At 38.4% G+C, this 24,555-nt stretch overlaps 1 protein-coding gene across 4 annotated transcripts in view; it reads right to left on the bottom strand.

Annotated features, from left to right (window-relative positions):
* MCTP1 (multiple C2 and transmembrane domain containing 1) overlaps positions 1-24,555 on the bottom strand; it is a gene marked incomplete at both ends in the record, with an annotated part of 533,307 nt that overhangs the window by 197,667 nt on the left and 311,085 nt on the right. For all 4 annotated transcript variants that reach the window (XM_080925321.1, XM_080925322.1, XM_080925323.1 and 1 more), the window contains 2 exons: positions 1,934-2,120; positions 16,208-16,338. In XM_080925321.1, the coding sequence (XP_080781447.1) occupies positions 1,934-2,120; positions 16,208-16,338 (318 nt within the window). The remainder of the gene's footprint in view (positions 1-1,933; positions 2,121-16,207; positions 16,339-24,555) is intronic.

The raw sequence follows: 24,555 nt of genomic DNA, 5'->3' as shown, positions 1-24,555 counted from the left end.
ACACACACACTGCATTTTTTAATGAAAAATGCAGAAATAATACACTGAATAAGTGATCTCCTCTACATGTTTGCTCAAAATAAGGGATTTTTTAGACCTCATACAAAATCCATTTATTTCATAATACATAAAGTATAAAAGCCTTAAAAGCTGCCAAGACATTTCTTTGTCCTTGTAGTGTGGCGAGTTAACGCTAATATAGCGCATGCGCTCCTCTGCATTATCGCCTCTTAGCGAGTGTCTCTAGAGGGAGAGGAAGACCTGTGCCTGGAATCTGAGGTTACAAAAAAGCATATCTAACCAGGATTTACCTTATAAAGCACTGGGCAGAGTATAACATGAGAATTAGTTGGGCTGTCAAACATTTTACATTTCATTCTTTCAAGTAGCATTTTGGAAAAGATGGAAAACAAAGTATTCACATTGTGAAGGGAAATAGATGATTAAAGTAAAGCTATTCAATGACAACAACAAAACAATCAATAACAGGTAGATTACTTGTAATTATGCAGACAGCACTATCATTTTCATACATGGGATGGTATCAAATAGTGATCCAGTAACCACAGACTGGAAATGCCCAGATGAATTTTCATGTTAATATGCCAATTAATTCCTTCAGAGTAGTTTTAATTCAGATGGCTCATTCCCCAGAACTAAAGAATATATTTTAGTGGAGTATCAAAATGTGAAACAAATTTCATAATTGCAATTATATATTAGAAGATACTACACACACACACACACACACACAAAACTTAGGCTTCTAGGTGGTTTAAAAATATACACTATTTAGCCCTGCGAAGTCACCTCTATTAAACTGTTTATGATAACACTATTGCTGGATGAGTTGTACAAGCATTAGCAGACAGCTGATTCGGTGGAGATAGCCAGAATAAATTTGCTGAGGCGGACATCCTGCTAATCTGTTTGAAGAATATTGTACAGCATTAGTACCAGCACTTCATGTTATCTGCACAGCCTGATAAGGTACATCTTTATTAAATTCAGTTATTGAAAGGATGTCAGTCAGCAAATAGGAATATTTTTTAAAAAGCCATTCTTTGTGAGTCGGAGCTTGGTTTCATGGCTGAGTGTCTAGAGGAGCAGTCTAAACACCTGGCAGTGCAGCACAATGCAAGCTTTGTGATTTTAAGTGGGGAAGCTTTTCCCTAGCTTCCCCAGCACAGAAGCCTTCATTGAGAAACAATGGTGGAGCAAGCGCTCCCCTCTCTGGTGATTCAAGGCAACTGCATGGTAAAAAATGCATCCTGAAAGTTCCCAGGGAAGTAAAAGACAGGACTGAAAATTTGAAGGGAACAAAATCTGAGGAAAGCAATTATTTCTTGGTTCCCTATCCCACCCTTCCACCCCACCCTCAATCAGAGGGAAGGAGGCTGCCTTTTTAATTGCATTTCACAGTGACTTTTTACATTGAAGGGGTGAAGCCAGGTTTTTCTTGTAAACATTCTCCAGCTCCCAAACCTCTCAGCATGCCAATAACCTCATTTTAGATTTAGAAAGACAAGTCTTCTTTGCAATTACACAGAATCAAGGATTAATCTTAAAGGGATGTATAAATTTGAGTTTCCTTTATGGAAAGTTTTATCATATCATATCAATCTATCAATCAATCAATCAATCAATCTATCTATCTATCTACCTATCTATCACATAATATATACATATATATGATAAAAATCACAAAGTAGAACCTTAGAATCCATAATATACTCTGCAATAGATTCTGGCCATGACCAAGCTTAGACATCAATGGGCAATGCCCACTTTAGCCCCTGCAGAGTAGTAAGGATCTGCAAGGGCCTGCCTTCTGCCCCTCAAACTCCTCCGCTGTAATCTTATCTATCTGGGTCCTCTGCTTATGACCTCATGTAGTCACACTGGGTCTGGAAGGAAGATCATTTATACGTACATATCTCTTTAATATCTCTTCCCGTTCCTTCTGGTCCTCCCAGGAGTTGACAGAGAGGTCAGAGATACTGACTGTGGCCGAGGCTGTCAAAGTGACAAGCAGAACCAGGTGGCCCTCACCCTCTTCCAGCTGTAACTCCAGCTTGTGCGTTTGCTCCCTACTGAGGGACGACAGGTCAACCTGGCACCTAGAAACAAATGTTTTGAATTAGCAAGTGGCATTTTTCACCACATCAAACAGAAATGGGGTTTGTTGGGAGTCCTGCGAAAGGTAAAGCAATAGAATTACCATCTGGGCCAGTGGAAGAAACTCAACTGATTTTCTTCACGAAATTCTGACTTTGGTTATTATAGGGCTGTTAACTTCTTATTTCCTGTAAGGTACGGACTTAGGTGAAGTTGAGTTATAATATCCTCTGGTACCCGATTCACTAGTTGGTGGAATTACTCAGACCAATGCAAGCTGAAGCAAATTACCAAGAACCTGGGTTTCTACGCCACCGTTTCCATTATGGCTGATCCTCCTCCCAATTCCTGAATGCCAATGAAAAGCAAATAGAGCATTTACTATAAAGAGGTGAAGTTTTCCATTTTGCAAATCATATTGATAGTACACTCACTAAACTTAAGTGTGTCCTCCCATCATGTGGCAAGACATGCTGCATGTACTAGTCTTCAAGTTAAATACCTTGCATTCTTTCATAAACATGTCAATTGGTTCTGAGGAGGCAGGTAATAAACTGGTTATAAGCCTACTAACCTGAGAGAATGGGGGTGGCAGGGAAAAAAGAAAAGACATTTCAGACAAGAAACAGGGCTGGTAGGATTGCTCAGTAGGTGCAGTTGCTGACTGCTAAGCTTGGACATCTGAGTTCCAAACTCTGGGATGTACATGGTAGAAGGAGTGACCCAATTCACACAAATTATCCTTTAACTCATGTGCTGTGACACATACCAGAAAATGCACTGGACATTAAGAAATAGCCAATTATCAAAGCAATGTTCTCAATATATCATGAATGGAATGAGAAAGAGGTATAAATCAAGGACAGGTAAAATTATAAAATTATTATTTCTTTTCATTCTTTACTACAGCATCTATTTTTTGTTTTAAAGTTGTTTTTAAAAAACAGTACAACAGTATTTAAAGTTTTCAGAGATTGTACCTGAATTCAAATGTGTCTCTTAAAAGATTTTACAACATCAAAGTCTGACAGTTTGTGTGTGTGTGTGTGTGTGTGTGTGTATACAGTCATTAACAATGATTATGACTAGACAGAAGCTATAGGCTAAATGTTATTATTAAGAGAGGTCATAATTAGCTTGTAACATTTCTGGGAAGACACCTTCCAAATGCTAGAATAGGTGCCAGAAACCTCACTGATTCTGGTAATATAGCATTCAATTCAAAGTAATATTACTAACTCTCCCCAATGGTAAAAAATATAAAAATAAAAATAAAAAAAATAAAGCCTGAAAACATATCAAATGCCTTATATATCACTCTAATTATAATAACAGTGAAGTTCTCAATACTATTTAGAGTAACTTGAATAGCTAAAACACATCAGTAAAAAATAATCACTTGGAAAAGTAATCAAAATGAGAAGGGAAAATAATGTTAGTGATCTCTCCAGCACTGGGCACACCGCCTAGCCCATAGTTCCTTACCACGTGCAGTCAGTGATCAGGACAGAACGTTGGCTGAGTGCACTTGGGACCAAGAAGGCTCTTTCATTCACTCTATGTCATTTTGTCCCCCAACCAGTCCCCAGCTCAGTTTAATCAAGTACTTCCCAGGCCTGTCCTTCCCTTAGTTTTGCAAGGGACTCAGTACTGCCATACACAGAAAGGCATGGGAACACAAAGCCTCCTGCACAGTCCCCTTTCAAGCTCAGAACCATGCACATGCTGCATGAAGGTGATGCTTCCTCTCTGAGTTGGGGAAAGTGGTGCAGATAATCTGCACTAGAAATCACACACCGGCAACTTTCACATGGAATCAGACCCGGTAGTTTTGTTGTGTGTGTGTGTGTGTGTGTGTGTGTGTGTGTGTGTGTTATGTCAAATAAAAAGTTTAAATTTAACTGTAATAATTTTTTAATACAGGACAAATATTCCCTGATTTAGCAAATGTCACCAATTCTGCCTGTTGGTAAGCCATTTACTTACTCTCCTTATCCCAGTAGGTAGTAAGGATGTGTGAGTCCTACAACCTGCTATTTGCCAATGAAAAACTGAGAGGCAGGGGCGGGGCTGCATGACGTAAAGGGACACATGCATTTATGCTCAGAGCCAGAACCAGTCCCTGGACCCCTGGAATGATGATCCAACCATTCTCCTCTACAAAACTGTCACCAAATAACCACATTCTTGGAGTGAAGTGTGTGCAGTTAGCAGTGTTTCTCAGAGATGGCCAGACATTTTGGTTCTAGAAAACATCTCAGTTTCTAAGTATAGCAATGTGTTGTTCCTATTTCAATGTTTTCAACTACATATATAAATTAGGGAAACAAGCTATGAGCTAAGTTCTAACAAGACAAGATCATTTCACAAATTTAAATTGAAAAAACCATGACACTAGTAAAATTTAAACAAGATAAATTTAGAGAAATACATTTGTTTTCTGCATCAACTAAAACGTCAATACTGAATATGCACATAAGAAGAGTTAAGTGTTCATGTGTGCTGCTTCAGCATTTTGAGTGTCCTAATTTAATATAAAGAACAACAATATTCTGGACATACAGTGTTAAGTGGTTCCCAGGTGTTCACTGTGCCTGTTGGGCTTCCTATTAATCTAAAAATTTGCCCAGCAACATGACCTCTCTTTAACTGTCAATTTTGCTAAAACTTTACCAAGTTGTCTTGTTAACTTGAAGATAAAGTTTGCATTACAGTTTCATTGCTGAGTATCCAATCAAGTGACTGCTGGGATCGGGTATAGCAAAAGAATCTTCCATTTCCTTTCAGCTTTTGAACAAATATGTAGAAAGACAGAGCCCTTGTGACATAGTCTACTGCCCTGTGAATATTGTACTAATTGGTGTGGGATGAAGTGCCTGTATTTGTCTCACCTCTATTGATGTGCCCCTCACAAAGGAAGGATTCATCATTGACAAACTATAGAAGGAAGTGATTATCCAGGGGACCCAGGCATGAAAAAATAGTTACCAAAACTGAAAATGCAAAATTATTTTTTAAGAAAAGCACTGATATAAATTCATGAACTCTAAAAATACTTTGACAGAGACGAAGAGGCCAGAGTCACAGTTCCTTACTTCCAGCCTTGTTTCTCCACTAATTAGTTGTATGACCTTTTCCAAGACAACTTTCCCTCTTGATTTTCACTTTTCTCATCAGCAGCTGTGAGCTAATTGAACTGATGAACTCTCAATTTTCAGAGTCCCCAATCTCAGGATTTGTGATAACTCTACTCCATGTTTACACTTGAGTCTTTTCTGCTTTGCAATTCTACAATCTACAACTAAAAAGGGCATGTTTGTAAATAATGAAATATTATTTCTTACCTGTCTTTCTCCCTTCCCCTTCCTCCTCCCCTTCTACTTCCCCCTTCCTCTCTCCCACTTTCTTTTTGTGATTTATTTTCCCCAGTCATTTTACTCACTCACACACTGACTCATTGCAGAGTGTCCGTGGGTCAATCCTCTTAGATTTCTAGGGGTTGCCTATATTAAAACTAAGTTTTTGTATATTTACTTTAGAACACTGAATAGCACCAATTTGGTCAGAGTAAGCAAGGTTATTAGACTTGAGAGTATATTACTGAGGGTTCAGAATGCAGAACTGAAAAACCCTTCTGCATTATGACTTAAGCTCTTTGTGCTTTATATTTACTTTACTTTTAAATTTTATTATTTTATTTTGAGACAGGGTCTCTATGTGTAGTTCTGGGTAGCCTAGAACTTGATATATAGACCAAGCTGACTCAAACTCACAGAGATCTACCAGCTTTTGTGTACTGAGAGAATGCTAGGGTAAGGTAAGCACCACCACACCCAGCTCAGCCTTACTTATCAAACAGAAATTCGAGGGAAAATGCCTTCTCTTAGCTAGAGTTGTGAGAGCAAAAAAAATCACAGATACTTTGAGAAGTTATAATTGCTTTCTTATTACACTATTACCTTCACTTTACTTTGCACTCTGAACTATCTGTACCCAAGCCCAACTCACCAATTATTCAGTCAATCAATTAATATAATAGTCAAAGCAGAATTAACGCTGACAGAGACTTCAGAGACAGATTGCCACATTAAAAAAATGAGAACATTGGGGTTCAGAGATCACAGAGCTGAGATCAAGTTTCCTACCATGTATATCAGAACTTGAATATGTAACATATATACATTTAGATTTGTTTAACATATGAGAGAATGATTAGTCATCTTAATGAAATAATATTTTCCCTGAGACGTGAAGGATGATACTGGGCTCATGGCACGTTTTCTTGTCTTGCCTCTGCTGCCCTTGAATTGATGAAGATTTCTCCCCAGATGAAACAATCCTGTGATTGTTTCACATCCTTGGTGTGTTGGAATGAGTCTCCAGGGATACAAGAAGCAGGTGTTGGAGCTATTTCAAGTCACTTTTTACTAAAATACAAGAGCACAGGATTCTCTGACCCTGGTGGCCTCGACAAATGGTAGTGGGAGAAGACGTGGAAGGCACCAGACAGTGATGCTTATGCACACTGAACACCAACCAGTTCATACAGACCCTGGAAAGGGGAGTTAAGAACTATATAATCTAGCTTTAACTAAACTAATCCTCACAAAATACACAAGTGGTTTAAAAATCCCCTGTAAATAACTGTGAACTGAAGATAATGCTAACTGAGCATGCACAAGAGAACATCTATGACAGAAACCTGGAGTGAGGACATTTCTCCTACTTATAGTCAGTCGGTGTTAGACGCAGTGTGAGTCATGAATCACTGTGGGTGTAGTCAGCCCTTTTAAAGACTCAGCCAAAACAATCTGACTTATCAGGTAGAACATTTGCAAGAGAAATTTCTATCAGCTTTTTAACAATGAATTTCAAAGTGTAGACTACAACCTTAAGTATTGACTAGATATTATGAAGCCATCATAATTAGTAAGATACTTAAAAATGAACCTGGAGAAGATGAAGAGAAAGATCTAGGATCTCCTTTGGGGTGGGGGGGGAACGTATGTGATAAACAACAACAACAACAACAACAACAACAACAACAACAATTTTGTCCACTTTTTGAAAAACCCAATTTACAGTAAGGGTATAGAAAGCTTTAAAAAATGTCCTACTATACAAGAACCATTTTATATTACTATAATCAACAGCCCATAAAATACTACAAATTCTTTTAGTATGAATCAGTATAGATCATACTTCTGTAGTCAGCATGCAGAAGACTGCAAATCAATCCTTTCTTATCTCCTTGTACAAAGCTCAAGTGCAAGTAGATCAAAGATTTCCATATAAAACCAGGTACACTGAAACTATTAGAAGAGAAAGTGGGGGAAAGTTTAGAATACATAGGCACAGGGGAAATTTTCCTGAACAGAACACCAATGGCTCAAGCTCTAAGGTCAAATATCAACAAATGGGACTTAATGAGATTGCAAAGTTTCTGTAAGGCTAAGGACACTGTCATGAAAACAAAATGGCAGCCAGTAGACTGGGAAAGGATCTTTACCAATCCCACATCTGATAGAGGTCTAATATCTAATATATACAAAGAAATCAAGAAGTTAGACTACAGAGTGTCAAACAATTTTATTCAGAAATGGGGCACAGAACTAAACAAAGAATTCTCAACTGAAAAATACCAAACAGCTGAGAAGCACCTAAAGAAATGCTCAACATCCCTAGTCATCATGAAAATGCAAACCAAAACAACCCTGAGATTCTACCTCATACCAGTCAGAATGGCTAAGATTAAAAACTCAGATGACAGCAGATGCTGGCAAGGATGTGGAGAAAGAGGAACACTCCTTCACTGTTGGTGGGGTTGTAAGCTGGTACAAGCACTCTGGAAATCAGTCTGGCAGTTCCTCAGAAAATTGGACATAGTACTACCTGAAGACCCAGCTATACCACTTCTGGGCATATACCCAAAAGATGCTCCAACATATAACAAGGACACATGTTACACCACATTCATAGCTGCCATATTTATAATAGCCAGAAGCTGGAAAGAACCCTGATGTCCTTCAACAGATGAATGGATACAGAAATTGTGCTATATTTATACAATGGAGCTATCAGAAACAATGACTTTATGAAATTCCTAGGCAAATGGATGGAACTAGAGAATATCATCCTGAGTGAGGTAACCCACTCACAAAAGAACACACATGGTATACAGTCACTAATAATTGATACTAGCCCCAGAAAGCCACAACTCACAAACCTTATGAAGCTCAAAAAGAAAAAAGGCCAAAATGTGGAAGCCTTTGTCTTTCATAGAAAACGAAAAAAGAAACAGAAAAAAAAGTGTATTCATCATATAGTATTGTGTAACAAATGTTGTGAGCTATAATAATATTTTATAAAATAAATTAGAAAAATAAAAATATATTAAAAAGGAAGGGACGTTTGTAATGGAGAGAGTTCAGCATGCAGTCACTGATGTGCTTGAGTTATCTCAAGTGCTGACATTAAGTGAGAGATAACATGGCTGAATTTCTGTTATCCAAGGTTACAAGAATTCAGCTGTGTTGGGGAGATTTTTCTATTAGAGCACACTTCTGTAAATTTGCAATCTTCTTTATTTGTGGCCTGAAGGTAAACTATTGACATATAGAATCAGTATGTATATATAGCTTCACTCTGTGGTACCCAGAAATGATCCTGGAAACTTGACCCATTACTTAGGAAATGTTGAAATGAGCAAAAATTCAAAACTTTCCAAAGAAAACAACAGCTCATCAACAAAAAATTAAAATCAAAATGCTGTCATCCTAAGGAAACATTTTATTATATAAACCCTCAGTTAGGAAATCAGTAAACATGCAATAAAAAAATAACTATTTTACAATTTTTGGTCTCTCCATCTCTCCGATTTCCTGTTAACAATGCAGTGTGGTTCATCCTTGCCTAGGTTGTGTAGGAAGCCAGGGCCACTGTAGTTTTTGCTGTCACAAATAAATGCCCCAATCAGAATCATAGTATGTTGAATATGCAAAAATGCTGATCTGACAATTCAAGGTCAAAGTCTGACACACTTGTTTATTTCATATTCCAGTTTTATCCTGCCCAAAATTATAGAGTTGTTTCATGTTATATAAACCATTCTTTTTCTAGAACTTGCCAATCTAGAGTCAGTATTCCATCATATATAATTTTTTGAACAACTTTATTTTAGAAAACAAAGATAAATGTACAAATTTTAAGCATTTTTGCATAAAAGTATACGGATAAATTTTTGTCAGTGCTTGGCTTTTTTTTCCCCCAAAGGTTTGATAGTGTGCATTAAGGTCTTACTAGTTACAATGAGCATAAAGTACATGTAAAACAGGATGTAACCCATAATTAGTCAAAGTTTTCTTGATGTGTAAGGATTGAGCATAATGGTTTTTTCTTTTTCTTTTTTTTTTTTCTTGAACTTCACACAGTCTGTGAGTTGTTTCTGGGGTGTTCAGAGCTTTCTGGGGTTAGTATCCCATTATCAGTGACTGCATATTATGTCTGTTCTTTTGTGACTGGGTTATCTCACTCAGGATGATATTCCCTAGATGCAACCATTTTCTTAAGAATTTTGTTAAGTCATTGTTTCTGATAGCTGAGTAGTACTCCATTGTGTAAATGTACCATAATTTTTGTATCCATTCATCTACTGAAGGACATCTGGGTTCTTTCCAGCTTCTGGCTATTATATATCATTTAATAAAGCTTTTTAGAACTTTCTATTCAAGCTTATATTGGCAACTCTTTGTTGTACAAGGGAGCACCAACACCAACATCCTTATAACACTCAATGGATAACTAACAATTCAACAATCTCAAAATAAACATATCCCCAAACCAATGACACTTTAAATATATGAAGGCATTCAGCACACTAGTAAATCATACCATAGATTTTACCATATTGGACCACAGGTAACTCCAACTGAATAAACTTGGAAGCTATAGGACTTACTTATTCTACATACATATAAGCAAGTTGCTTTCTGACAGCCCTTGTTCTTGGTAATTTACTTCAGCTGTCAGCAACCAATTTGTTCAGATCAATGCTCTGCATAAAAATGTAACAATCATGAGGACTTATTAGCTGATTACTGTAAAGGTGGAAGTCTGTCTTGCCTGCCAAAATGCAAGTGATTGAAAAGTTAACAAATGACATGTGGAGTAACATTTCATCCTCACCTGAAATTTGGTAAGATTTGTTGTTCAAACTTGCAATATGATGAGCATCATCTAAACTGGTTTACTGACTACCTGTTATTTTATTGAGGAGTTTAAGGCTTCCAAAAGACATGCTGAATACAAACTGTGGTAATCTGAAGGTGAGCTTTAGAATCAGGAGAGTAGGATTTGTACCCTGGAGCAGTCACTCCACCAGGATTATTATTGAGAAGCCTCTGAACATACTTCGGCTTCACTCTCTGTATCAGCAGAATTGGCATGATACAAATTTCTTTCTATGCCCTCATGTTGAGCTGCATGTAATGATGACCTACATGCTTTAACATGCTTGCCGTTGCTAATTCCTGTTCTTTGTGAATGCACTCTTATGTAAACAAAAATCAAGAAAATATGGAAACTTCCACATATCACAAAGATGAAAATTATGAACACAACAGGTATAGACGAAGTCAATAGCTAGTCAAACAACATTCCCCAACTAGCATTCTTAAGCAAACAAACAGCCAAACTCACTATACTACCTGACTTCCAAATATACCAATGAATGACACCTAGACAAATGGACTGGAATTCAGAGCCTAGAGCTAAAGCAAGATATTCACAACCAAGGGTGTTCAGCAAATGTGCTAGAAATATGGAGCAGAGCATAGGTAGACTCTTTAAGGAATTGTCTCAGGAAAACTGAATGTCCACTTGCAGAAACCAGACCATGATCTCTCCCACTGTACCAACCAACTCAAAACAGAGTAAAGACTTTAACAGAAGACCTAAAACTACAAAACCATCCAGAGAAAATAAACACACAAATACTCAGATTCTTTACTGTCATGTTTAATGCAGTGTTTTATACAGCATTCATTAAGTAGACCCAAAAAGTGTCCATCCATCCATAGATAAACAACAAATACTACATACTAACAGTAGAATCTTATTTTTCCTGAAATAATGAAATTCTGTTTTTAATACCAAAAGTCAAGAAATATGGAATCTATCATTTATGGGTATGCAGAGATCATTACACTGAGTAAACTAATCTACACATAAAAAGTAGTTAGTGCCATGGTCCAAAAAGGCTGACTTCACAAAAGCTGCAAGTAGATTAGAGGATTAGAGAGGCTCAGAGGATCAGAGGGAGGGCTGATGAGGAAGGCTGACTGGTCAGTATAAGACTCAGATGATAGAGGTTACAATCTGGTGTGCTGTGGCAGAATAGTGTGACTTTAGGTGACACTGTTGGGTGTGCCTGTGTTTATAATGCTACATGAAAGGATAGTGAATGCTTCTATTAACCATAAATGCATGAGGATTAAACATGTTTACCTTAATTTAAGTATTGCACTAGATATAACTTAAATACCACATGATACCATAAAATATGTACAACCTTGTCAATTAAAAATATTGTAGTGAAAGAATCTTGATAAATGTTTTTCTTCTAAACCTATGAGCTTAGCATTTAAGTGTGAGCATTATCATACACAACTATACTCTAACTCAGTGAATTTTCTCTTTTGCATAATAAAATACCTCTTATCACAATTATATTGTTTGTGCCTTCCACCAAGTTATGCTCATAGTGACAATATAGTATCAGTGGGTATCATATCATTCTTTATTTAAAGAATGAGTAATTATAATTTTCAATATTAAATCAAGCTTCAGTTGTTTGTATTCAAATTTAAAAAAATTACTGAGCATATGTATGTGCTACACACTTTCTAAGGATGCCACAGTAAACAGACATTAAAATATCCCTCTTGTCATGGAATTTACATTCTGGTACAGCAAAGTGAATGATCAAGTAGAATAAGGAATATACACAGTATGGTGGTTACATCTATAAAACATCAGCAGATTAGGAGAAAGGGGATATTAGGAAAACAGTTTATCAAACCTACTACAGTAGAGAAGCAAGGCAAGAACATGGCTTAAGGAAAGGGTGTCACAGATAAGGAAATGTCTGGTGCGCTTTGGGATTAGCCTAGTGTCCATTCTCATGGGAGGATAAGGGACCACATCGAACAGAGCACTGCAGTTCACAGAAGGACTTTGCTTCCTCCCAGACATAGGAGACAACTGAAGAGCTCGGAATAGAGGAGTTAAGTTATTTTATTTATGTTTTTTCCCCTCTTGGGACTAGAGAGATGGTTCAAAAAGTAAAGATGTTTGCTGTGCATCTGGGGACCCAACTGGAAGCCCTGGAACACATGTGAAGATGGAGGAAGAGAACAGATCTCAGAGTGTTGTCCTCTGAATGTGACTTGTGTGCTGTGGCCTATGTGCAAACGTAACCCCACACCACACAACATGCATACAAATTTATTAAATAAAACTTTAAATCTCTTTATAACCAACATCTTACTGAAGTTGCAGTAGAGTCTCTACCACTCTTTGAGCCTTGACAAAACAGCTAACAACAATAACCACAACAACATGAAGGAAGACATGGAAAAGTGGGATAAGGGAAAAACACCCACATGGAAGTCTAGAAGGAAGTGACTAGAAGGCAGAGTTGGGCCAAGTCCAACAACCTTGTTTATCTGATCATACTATTATACTTTTATTAGAGTTCCAGGAAGTGTCTGACTGTAACCCCAGTTATGGATTCCAAGAACCTGAAGGTTTAGGTAGCTAAGGCAGCCCTTCAGGAGCTCCTTAGTAAATAACTTAGCAAATGGATTTCACACCATAGCTTAAGTGGTTTAGAGGCAGAAACAGGTTCAACAGACTTTACATTTCAAAGACTGAACTGTGGGTATGTTTGATGAATGTGAGGGAAAAGAAGATAAAAAGGTGACTGGTATTTTCAGAGTTAGCAAGGAATAAAGGAAAATCCTGAAAGAAAAGATCTCGGGCATTGGGAGTAAGGGGCTAACTTGCTGGTGTCTACACTGAATCGAGGACTTAATTATCCACATAGTAACAGTAGTCAGCTGGCTATGAGAATCTGGGGCTGAAGAAGACCAGAGTGACTAGCACCTTGTAGTTCTCAGCTTGTAGGTGGCACAGGATGCACAGGAAGAAATACACTCACTGGAGGAGCAAGTGCAGGCAGAGACAGAGCCTGAGGGATAAATTCTGACTTGTTTACTCTAGAACTATGGTTCGAGAGAGTGTCCAGAGCAGGAGGAGATATAGTGTGTTGGGAGTCAGGTGAAAAGTATGTTTCTTCCTTCTTTTCTTCCTTCCTTCCTTCCTTCCTTCCTTCCTTCCTTCCTACCTTCCTTCCTTCCTTCCTTCCATCTTTCCTTCCTTTCATTTTTATTGAATATTCTCTGTATTTACATTTCAAATGTTATTCCCTTTCCCCCACTCTCCTCCCCCTTCCCCTTTCCCTTGCTTCCATGAAACTGCTCCCTCTCCCAACCACCTTGACATTCCCCTACACTGGGAAAATGAGCCTCTGCTGGACCAAAGGCCTCTTTCCCCATTGATGCCAAACAATACTACCCTCTGCTACATATGCAACTTGGGCCATGGGTTTCTCAGGTATACTCGTTTATTGGTGGTTTAGTCCCTGGGAGCTCTGGGGGGGGGTAGATCTGGTTGGTTGATATTATTGTTCTTTCTATGGGCTTGCAAACCCTTTCAGCTCCCTCAGTCCTTTCTCTAACTCCTTCATTATGGTCCCCATGCTGAGTCCACTGGTTAGCTGCAAGCTTCCTCATCTGTATCAGTATGGCTCTGGCAGAGAGCCTCTAGGTATGGAAGCAATCAGCTCCTTGCTGCTCTGCTGCTGGGCAGGGCACTGTGGCCAATGGGCTGCATGACATTTACAGATGGTCTGATAGCAGCAGCTGTTGGGGCAGAAGCCTGACCTCATGGATTCCAGGGGGGGGGGGGGAGGAAGTTTTCACTGCTAAAATATTTATGCTTCACCATCCCCAGGCTTGAATTGATAGTCAGCCTTGCTTTCATCATGATCAAACTAGACTTACTATTGAGTTTACATTTATAAAACAGTTTCAAAAGTATGTGGCCTAGCATTGAAACGACACAGCAAAGAAACCACAGAGCAGCCCAAGCCCAGAAGGGGGGGGGGTAGAGACTTGGCCTCCTCTCTGCCATATCTGCTTTCTAGAAACGGAGAGAATAGCACAGGACGGCCTGTGACTTTTTTTTTTTTTTTTTTTTTTTTTTTTTTTTTTTTTTACAATATTCAAAGTTGGAAATTCTTCCCAAAGAAAGAAATGCATAATTGATAACTTCAAAAGGAAAGTGGCAAAGAAGAATCCCATGCAGCCAGAACAGCAGTCAGTGGGTTTTAGAGCACAGCCCCTTCATTCTAGGGGGAGGAGAATGAGCAGGTTCCACTTCGATTATCTGATTACCGAGACAAGAACTGTTTCTGGAAGCTATGAAAAGAACTGAGTGTAGCAGCTAGATTCTAACTTCCTGAATGAGAACACAGCCGAAGGAAATTACTACAAATACACAGCCACAGTGGAGTGATTCTGAGACTCCGAGGCATACACATGACATAAGCTGGCAGCGGTGGTGGTGGTGGTGGGGGAGCGGGGCACCAAAGCGAACAAAACAACTTTGAGCAAACTCTGACGGTACTATTTTTCTGAGGGCACAGTGCAACAAAGGTCCCTGCTTTCAAATGGATTGAAGTATTTAATGCAATTCCTAGACCACAGTGGTGTCCCCTGCCCACTACCTTTGTTTATACAGAACGTATTAAGGGTGAACAGAAACTCAGTCCCATCTTCCATTTTACAAGCATAAGGTGAAAACTATTGCTTAAATGGGTTTGTCAGAATCATTTGAATAAAAGTGAAGAGCATAGTATGTTGGGTCAGATTCCTGTTTTTACTTTTAGACTAAAATTCACTTTACTCTGGGAATGTTATAAATTCTCTTTGGATTGTAAATTCAGTGACTTGGAATGCCTGTGAACAACAGTGAAGGAAGATTCTTTAAAACAACAGAGTCTCTGCACACTCTGCTGTTTTCAGTGCTGGCAAGTTTCCACACATTTTGCTGCAATGCACATATGCAACTGTCAAAAAACCATGAAAATAGGCTTTGTAATCAGAACACAATTTCTATCATTCAAGTGGTCGACCCAAATAACCTTAACTTGGTAGAGAAATGTCATAGAGCTTCAGAATTCGGTTTGCTGTGTTATCAGATTAACATGGATCTGCCTCAGTTGCGTTCTTCCTTTTTTTAAAATTCTGAAACCCCTTACAGAGCTATGAACTCCTAAGAGAGTACAAGGGTCCTTGTAGGGAGTTGTAGAAAATAATGCATTTCATGGTCACAATATGCTTTGTAAAAACAAACATTATCATAGATTACTTTCCAGTCTTGAATGTGTTCTTTGTTCCTCTAAGTGTCTCATATCAGATGAAATTCCTCTTTCTCAACTCCCATAACTTTTGTGCACAATAATTCTGACATCTGGAGAAAATTTCTGGATATCAATTTGCCTGTCCATCAACTAGGCAAAGCTGCCACCTACTGGTCATTCTTTGAATCTAAGTTTTTCAGTTCTAGGTGGTGCTGTAATGGTTGTAGCTGGTGATTGTCATGTTTCCCCATTGTTCCAAACCCTTCTCCATCTTGAGAAGTATTACAAAATAGTTGTGGATGACGTTGTTATTAAAATATCAAGTCCTTTCTGTACCCAACACTGCCAGGAAACGTGCTGGGAAGGAGACCCCACTCCTTTATTTGATGTGCCCTTCTGCAGTTGAAGGAAGAAGGTATCAAATGCTAGCCTTCGGGTTTCTGTCAATCCACACCCTATCAAAAATAAAATAATTCTAGAAAAAAAATAGCTTCCTTCTTTTGAGACTGAAAACGTCATTGACAACAACCAAATTTAAAGAAAACATTTTTTTTTTCAATGAAACTTGCTATCTCTAAGGTAAGTGAAACAGCAGTTGGCACAAACCTTCCAATGAAGTCATCTCTTTTCCCAGCATCTTTGTCCCAGGCAGTGATGTCTATAACCCCGCCTCTTTCTTCATAGAGATGGAAATCGAATTGCTCCCTCCACTGAGGGTTCAGAGTTTTGGGCATAATCTGGAGAGCAAAGGAGTTATTGTATCATTCGCAGCATTTAAGAACCAATTTGAGACACTATACAAAGACTTGTTAAGGCCAGTAGTTCATTTAACTGAAGCTTGCGGGTGTACATGCATGTCAGTCAGTAAACCATCTTTGCTGCTCAGTGGACTTTTATGGACATGTCCAGAGAAATCAGAAGTAAGCCCTTGGCCGATTTATCCAACATACACAAAATATGAAATACAAAGAAAAGGTAACCCGTCTGTGAGGTAACTCATTCAGATACTGGCATTTATTCAGTCACAGTTTCTGAATTGTGGAGGAGGCACACAGAGTCAGCAACCTCACAATAAAAGAAAATGAAAATTCCCAGAGTTCCTGTTTCCCGTTGCTCTCATGCAGATGGATATCTAAAGTGCAGGAAAAGCAGGCAGTGGGCTGTCTGGGAGGGGGGTAGACTTGGGGCAGCTCCACACATATTGCCCCTTTAGTATTTGATATTGCTATTTCACGTCATGCACAGGGAAATGACACATGTGTGTGTTCTTCATGTTGCATCAACAACAGGACACCTAGACTGAAATTTTGTGATTTCAAAAATTCAGAGAAGACACCTAGTAAACCAATGAACTAAGCTATCGATATTAAACCTCTACACATTCCATTTAGCATTTGGTTAGGTTGAACTCATATTTGTTCCTTTTGTCATCTTTCTTTTTAAAAGGTCAAACCTACTGGCCTTTCCTTTTTTTAATATACGGCAGACAGACCTTTAAATGTGAAGAGTTTCAAAGCAATGATGTACGTGTATGCAAAGGTGATGCAAATGACCGACAACTTTAAAGTTCATAATCTGAAGTTAATCTTCAGTAAATCAAGGAGAAAAAGATCAAATAGAGACACATGTCCATAGTGAGGTACGTATTTCATATGTAAAGAGCAGAATTATAAAACTAAGTCTAGCAGAGCATGCGAATTGTGTTAAGAGAAACCAGAAGTGGTCATAGATACCTATCTTTGGAAATAGAAGCTGTTTTAAAGTTTGTTCTTAAGTTCCTGGTGACAAACATAGATGGCTGTAGATGGGGCCTGTGGTAATTCAAATGTCAGCTTGGATGAACTTTCATAGCAGTTTGGAATGTAGTCCATTTTTAAAAATCTGATCATAAACAGATTAACTTTTCAGTGTTTGATATTAGGATTGTCTTTCCCATAATCTTCCAGTTAAAAGTTATATCTAAAACTTTCATGTGGGCCTCTGGAAGATTACCAGGCAGTCTGGGAGCAATACTCACTGCCTGTAAACTAGTCAATGTTGTGATGTTTTTGAATTAACTTAAATACTGATGAAGATTTTCTGTGCGAGAAGGGAACCATTTGTTGACCCCCAAAATGTTTATGCAAATGAGTCCCCTAAAGGCATTTTTTTAAAAAATGAACATGGAATGTGATCTTTATGTAATTCAGGATGGCTGGGAGCCCTCACCTGAAGCTGTCTATAAATGCTATCTGTAGAAAAGTTGTTAAAATTACACACAATAAGACATAGCTCTGGACAGTAAGTCTTTTTTTTTAAATTAGCTTTATTTAAAAAAACAAAGATAAATGCACAGATTTTAAAAGCATTTTTTGCATAGAAGTATATGAATACATTTTTGTCAGTACTTGATTTTTTTAAAGGGTTGATAGTACGCATTAAAATCTTACTGGTTATGATGAGCATAAAGTACATGTAAAACAAGATGTAACCCAGAATTAGTCAAAGTTTCCTTGGTGTGTAAAAATTAAGCATAATGATTTTTCATTTTTTTTTTGGCCTTTGTTTTTCTTGAACTTCATATGGCCTGTGAGTTGTTTCTGGGGTGTTCAGAGCTTTCTGGGGTTAGTATCCAATTATCAGTGACGGAATATTATGTCTGTTCTTTTGTGACTGGGTTACCTCACTCAGGATGATATTCTCTAGATGCATACATTTTTCTTAAGAATTTCATAAAGTCATTGTTTTTGATAGCTGAGTAGTACTCCATTGTGTAAATATACTACAATTTTTGTATCCATTCATCTACTGAAGGACATCTGGGTTTTTCCAGGTTCTGGCTATTATAAATAAGGCTGCTATGAACATTGTGGTGCATGTGACTTTGTTGTATGTTGGAGAATCTCTGGGGTATATGCTCAGGAGTGGAATAATTGGGTCTTCAAGTAGTACAATGTCCAATTTTCTGTGGAACCACCAGACTAATTTCCAGTGTGGTTATACCAGTTTACAACCCCACCAACAGTGGAGAAATGTTCCTCCTTTTCCACATCCTCACCAGCATCTGCTGTCATCTGAATTTTTGACATTAGCCATTCTGACTGGTGTGAGGTAAAATCTGAGGATTGTTTTGATTTCCATTTCACTGATGACTAAGGATGTCGAACACTTCCTTAGATGCTTCTCAGCCATTTGATATTCCTCAATTGAGAACTTTTTGTTTAGCTTTGAACCCCATTTTTAATAGGATTGTTTGATTCTTTGATGTCTAACTTCTTGAGTAGTTTGTATACCTTGGATATTGGGCCTCTATCAGATGTGAGGTTGGTAAAGATATTTTCCCAATCTGTTGGCTGTCATTTTGTTTTCTTGACAGTGTGCTTAGCCTTACAGAAACTTTGCAATCTCATTAAGTCCCATTTGTTAATATTTGACCTTAGAGCTTGTGCCATTGGTGTTTTGTTCAGGAAATTTTCTCCTGTGCCTATGTGCTCTAAGGTTTTTCCTACTTTCTCTTTTAATAGTTTCAGTGTACCTGGTTTAATGTGGAGACCTTTGATCTACTTGTACTTAAGCTTTGTACAAGGAGATAAGAAAGGGTCTAATTTCACTCTTCTACATGCTAAGTGCCAGTTGGACCAACACCATTTATTGAAGAGGCTGTCCTTTTTCCATTGAATGTTTACAGCTCATTTGTCAAAAATCAAGTGACCATATATGTGAGGGCTCATTTCTGGATCTTCTATTCTATTCCATTGATCCACATGCCTATGTCTGTACCTGTACCATGCAGTTTTCAGCACAATTGCCTTGTAATATAGCTTGAGGTCAGGGATGGTGATTCCCGCAGATATTTTTTTTGTTGTTGAGGATGGATTTAGCTATTCTAGGTCTTTTGTTATTCCATATGAAATTGCACATTGCTTTTTCCAACTCTATGAAGAATTTGGTTTGAATTTTGATGGGGATTGCATTGAATCTGTAGATTGCTTTTGGTAAGATGGCCAATTTTACAATGTTGATCCTTCCAATCCATGAGCATGGTAGATCTTTCCATTTTCTGAGTGAGATCTTCCTTGATTTCCTTCTTCAGAGTTTTGACATTCGTGTCATACAGCTCGTTAACTTGCTTAGTTAGAGTCACACAATATTGTTTGTGATTATTGTGAAGGGTATCTTTTCCCTAATTTCTTTCTCCACATGTTTGTCCTTAGAGTAGAGGAAGGCTACTGATTTGTTTGAGTTAATTTTATATTCAGCCACTTTGCTGAACTTGTTTATGAGCTGTAGAAGATTTGTGGTGGAATTTTTGGGGTCACTTACGAACACTAACATGTCATCTGCAAACACTGTTGTTTTTACCTCTTCCTTTCCAATTTATATCCCTTTGATTTCCTTTTGCTGTCTAATTGCTCTGGTGAGGACTTCCAGTACTATGTTGAATAGCTAGGGGGAGAGTGGGCAGCCTTGTTTAGTCCCTGATTTTAGTGGGATTGCTACAAGTTTCCCATCGTTCAGTTTGATGTTGGCTATAGGTTTGCTGTATATTGCCTATATTATATTTAGGTATGGGCCTTGGATTCCTGTTCTTTCCAAGACTTTTAACATGAAGAGGTGTTGAATTTTGTCAAATGCTTTCTCAGCATCTAGTGAGATGACCATGTGTGGGGAGCCGAATGTGGACGCCATTACAAGATGGCGCTGGCTCCCTCACGGTTTGAGGTAAACAACTTTATATATAGTAATGCTCTTGTCAGCTAAGGTGCTGCACCCTGCTCATGCGCAGTACATAACCTATCTCCGGCCAATCCTGAGGCCTCTGGTGTCAGCAGACTGGTGACAACCAATCATGACAAGCCCGTATGCGCTTTTCCCTATATAAGCGGACAGCTAAGATAGTTCGGGCCTCTCGCTTCCTGCTCTCCCCTTCAATCAAGAGGCTCCCACAATAAAGTGTGATCTGAGAAGAATTCTGGTGGTGGTCGTCTTTCCTTGCTGGTCGAAGAGCGCGCCGCAACCATGTGGTTTTTTTCTTTGAGTTTGTTTATATGGTGGATTATGTTGATGGATTTCCATATAATAAAACATCTCTGCATCCCAGGGGTGAAGCCTACTTGATCATGGTGAATGATCATTTTGATGTGTTCTTGGATTCAGTTTGGAAGGATTTTGATGAGTATTTTTGCATCAATGTTCATAAATGAGATTGGTCTGAAGTTCTCTTTCCTTGTAGGGTTTTTGTGTGGTTTAGGAAAGAGAGTTATTGTAGCCTCGAAAAATGAGTTAGGTAGAGTTCTATCTGACTCTATTTTATGGAATAGTTTGGAGAGTATTGGTATTAGGTCGTTCATAAATGTCTGATAGAATTCTGTACTGAACCCATCTGGACCTGGGCTGTTTTTGGTTGGGAGGCTTTTGATGACTTCTTCTATTTCTTTAGATGTTATGGGATTATTTAGATGTTTTACCTGGTCCTGGTTTAACTTTAGTATCTGGTGTCTGTCTAGGAATTCATTTATTTCCTCCAGATTTCCCAGCTTTGTTGAATATAGGCTTTTGTAGCAGAATCTGATGATTTCTTGAATATCCTCAGTTTCAGTTGTTATGTCTCCACTTTCCTTTCTGATTTTGTTAATTTGGACACTCTCTCTTTGCCCTCTAGTCAGTCTGACTAAGGGTTTATCAGTCTTGTTAATTTTCTCAATGAACCAGCTCTCGGTTTTGTTGATTCTTTGAATGGTTCTTTTTCTTTCCATTTTGTCAATTTCTGCTCTGAGTTTGATTATTTCTTGCCGACCACTCCTCTTGTGTGTATCTGCTTCCTTTTGTTCTAGAGCTTTCAACCGTGCTGTCAAGTTTCTAGTGTATGCTCTCTCCAGTTTCTTTTTGGAAGCACTCAGAGCTATGAGTTTTCCTCTCAGTACTGCTTTCATTGCATCCTATAGGTTTGGAAATGTTGTGTTTTTGTTTTCATTAAATTATAGAAAATCCTAAATTTCTTTATTTATTCTTTGACCATGTTATTTTTTTTAATAGAGCACTGTTTAGTTTCCATGTGTATATGGGTTTTTTGTTGTCTTTGTTGTTATTAAAGACCAGCCTTAGACCATGGTGATCTGAGAGGATGCATGGGAGTATTTCAATCTTCTTATATCGATTGAGGCTTGTTCTGTGACTGATTATATGGTCAATTTTGGAGAAGTTGCCATGAGGTGCTGAGAAGAAGCTGTATTCTTTTGTTTTAGGATGAAATGTTCTGTAAATGACTATTAATTCCAATTGGTTAATAACCTCTGCTAGTTTCACAGTGTCCTTGTTCAGTTTCTGTTTCCATGATCTTTCCATTGATGAGAGTGGGGTGTTGAGGTCTCCCACTATTATTGTGTGGGGTACAATATATTTTTTGAGCTTTAGTAGAGTTTCTTATATGAATGTGGGTGCTTTTGTATTTGGAGCATATATGTTAAGGATTGAGAGTTCCTCCTGACAGATTTCCCCGGTAATGAGTAAAAAGTGTCCTTCCTTATCTTTTTTGATAACTTTTGGTTGGAAATTTACTTTATTCAATATTAGAATAGCCACTCCAGCTTGCTTCTTGGGGCTGTTTGCTTGGAAGTTTTTTTTCCCAACCTTTTACTCCTAGATAGTGTCTGTCTTTGTCTCTGAGATGAGTTTCCTGTATGCAGCAAAATGCTGGATTCTGTTTATGTATCCAGTCTGATATCCTTTGTCTTTTTATTGGGGAATTGGGTCTATTTATGTTAACAGATATTAAGGAATAATGGTTGCTGCTTCCTGCTATTTTTGCTATTAGAGGTAGAATTGTGCCTGTGTGTCTTTCTTCTTTTGGTTTTCTTGCTTATGTATTTTCTTGTTTTTACTAGGATATGGTTTCTCTCCTTTTATTGGGTTTTCCACCTATAAGTCGTTGTAGTGCTGGGTTTGTGGTCAGATGTTGTGTAAATTTAGTTTTGTCTTGGAATATCTTGGTCTCTCCATCTATGGTGATTGAAAGTTTTGTTTGGTATAGCAGCTTGGGCTGGCACTTGTGTTCTCTTAGGGTCTGCATGATGTCTCTCCAGGATCTTCTAACTTCCATAGTCTCTGTTGAGAAGTTGGGTGTGTTTCTGATTGGTATTCCTTTATATGTTACATGACCTTTTTCCCTTACTGCTTTTAGTATTCTTTCTTTGCTTTGGGCACTTGGTGTTTTGACTATTATGTGTTGGGAGGAATTTCTTTTCTCGTCCACTATGTTTGGAGTTCTGTAGGCTTCTTTTATGCTCCTCGTCACCTCATTCTTAATGGTAGGGAAGTTTTCTTCTACAGTTTTGTTGAGGATATTTACTGTGCCTCTTAATTGATATTCTTCATCCTCTTCTATTCCTATTATTCTTAGGATTGGTCTTCTCATTGTGTCCTTGATCTCTTGGATATTTTGGGCTAGTAGCTTTTTGGCTTTTGCATCTTCTCTGAATGTTTTGTCTATGTTTTCAATGTTGTCTTGGGCCCCTGAGATTCTCTCTTCCATCTCTTGTAGTCTGTTGGATATGCTTACATCTGTGACTACTGATTTCTTTTTTAGGTTTCCTACATCCAGGGTTGTCTCTTTTAGTGTTTTCTTTATTGTTTCTATTTCCATTTTAAATTCCTTCTTCAATTTCTTCATATCTTTGGTTCTTTTTTTCCTCTAGTTCTTTTATTTCTTCGAGTGTTTTTCATGTTTCCTCTTTAAAAGCTTCTACTTTATGTTTTTTCTCCCGTTCTTGTTTAAAGATCTCCATCAGCATTTTGAGGTTTGATTTTAGCTCTGAGTCTTCTTTTTCTGGATTGTTTGGCATTCAGCTGTTTGCTGTGATGGGAGAGCTCGGTTCTGATTGTGCCAGGTTGTCTTGGTTTCCATTGGGTAAATTCTTTTGATTTCCTCTTTCTATCTTGTTGTCTGTGATTATATGTGGTCTTGTTGTCAGTGATTGGTTCTTGTCTCTTCCATGTACCTGGTCTGTGTCCCTGGATCTCTGCTGTTCCCGGTGGCAGATGGCCTGAGCATTTGGTTCACACACAAGAACCTTTCAAGTGAAAAACGAGTCCCTCTGGCAGAGTTCCTGCTCCCCTGAACCAAATAGATGCGGGGGGGGGGGCACTTTCTGTGCGCTCAAACCAGGCCTGCGTCCCTGGATCTCTATTGTTCCAGGTGGCCAACAGTCTTTGACATTATCATTAGCTTGATAAAGAACATGCTTCTGCTCAATACATTACTACTTATATATAAAATAATACCTAATATATTACTAGTAAGGAAATAAAAATGTTGCTCTACAAATATTACTACTGCCACTAATCTTCCTCCTGCCTTTAGCAGGTACTGGGTACTTACACTCACAGCAGTAGTCCAAGCCTTTTCTGTGCCTGTCACACATTCATTTAATCTCTTCAACAGCTTGCTTAGGCAGGCATCATTTTAGCGCTATGTCTGCAGTGCTACTGCCCAGGCCTCATAGCAGCAGCAGGGGTTTGGACCTTTGCTTCCTCGAAGCATCTAAACCTCCTGGCTATGGCATGGAGTTTGCAATCATGAACACATGGTAGGCAGGGGGTCAAGGGTCAATTTGGAAGGAATAAATGGTTGGCAGGAGTGGGAGGGGGGAAGAAGAGAAGTGAATTTTAATTGCAGTTCATTTTTATCCAACTATGATATAAAATTTAAAAGTAGCTATCTCCTGAGAGGCTCAGCCAGAGCCTGACAAATATAGAGGTGGATACTCACAGCCAACCACTGGACTGAACATGGAGTCCCCAATGGAGGAGTTAAGTGAAAGGACTGAAGGACCTGAAGGTGTCTGTAACTCGTAGGAACAACAACCATCCTCCCAGAGCTCCCAGGGACTAAACTAAAGGGCACACATGGAGTGACCCATGGCTCCAGCTGCATATGTAGCAGAGGATAGTCTTGGTAGTGACAAGGCTCGATGTCC

The sequence above is a fragment of the Micromys minutus genome (genome assembly GCF_963924665.1).
Source record: "Micromys minutus genome assembly, chromosome: 11".
NCBI classification, from domain to species: domain Eukaryota; kingdom Metazoa; phylum Chordata; class Mammalia; order Rodentia; family Muridae; genus Micromys; species Micromys minutus.
Note: the sequence above shows the minus strand (reverse complement) of the source record. Positions and strands in the feature narration are given on the sequence as shown.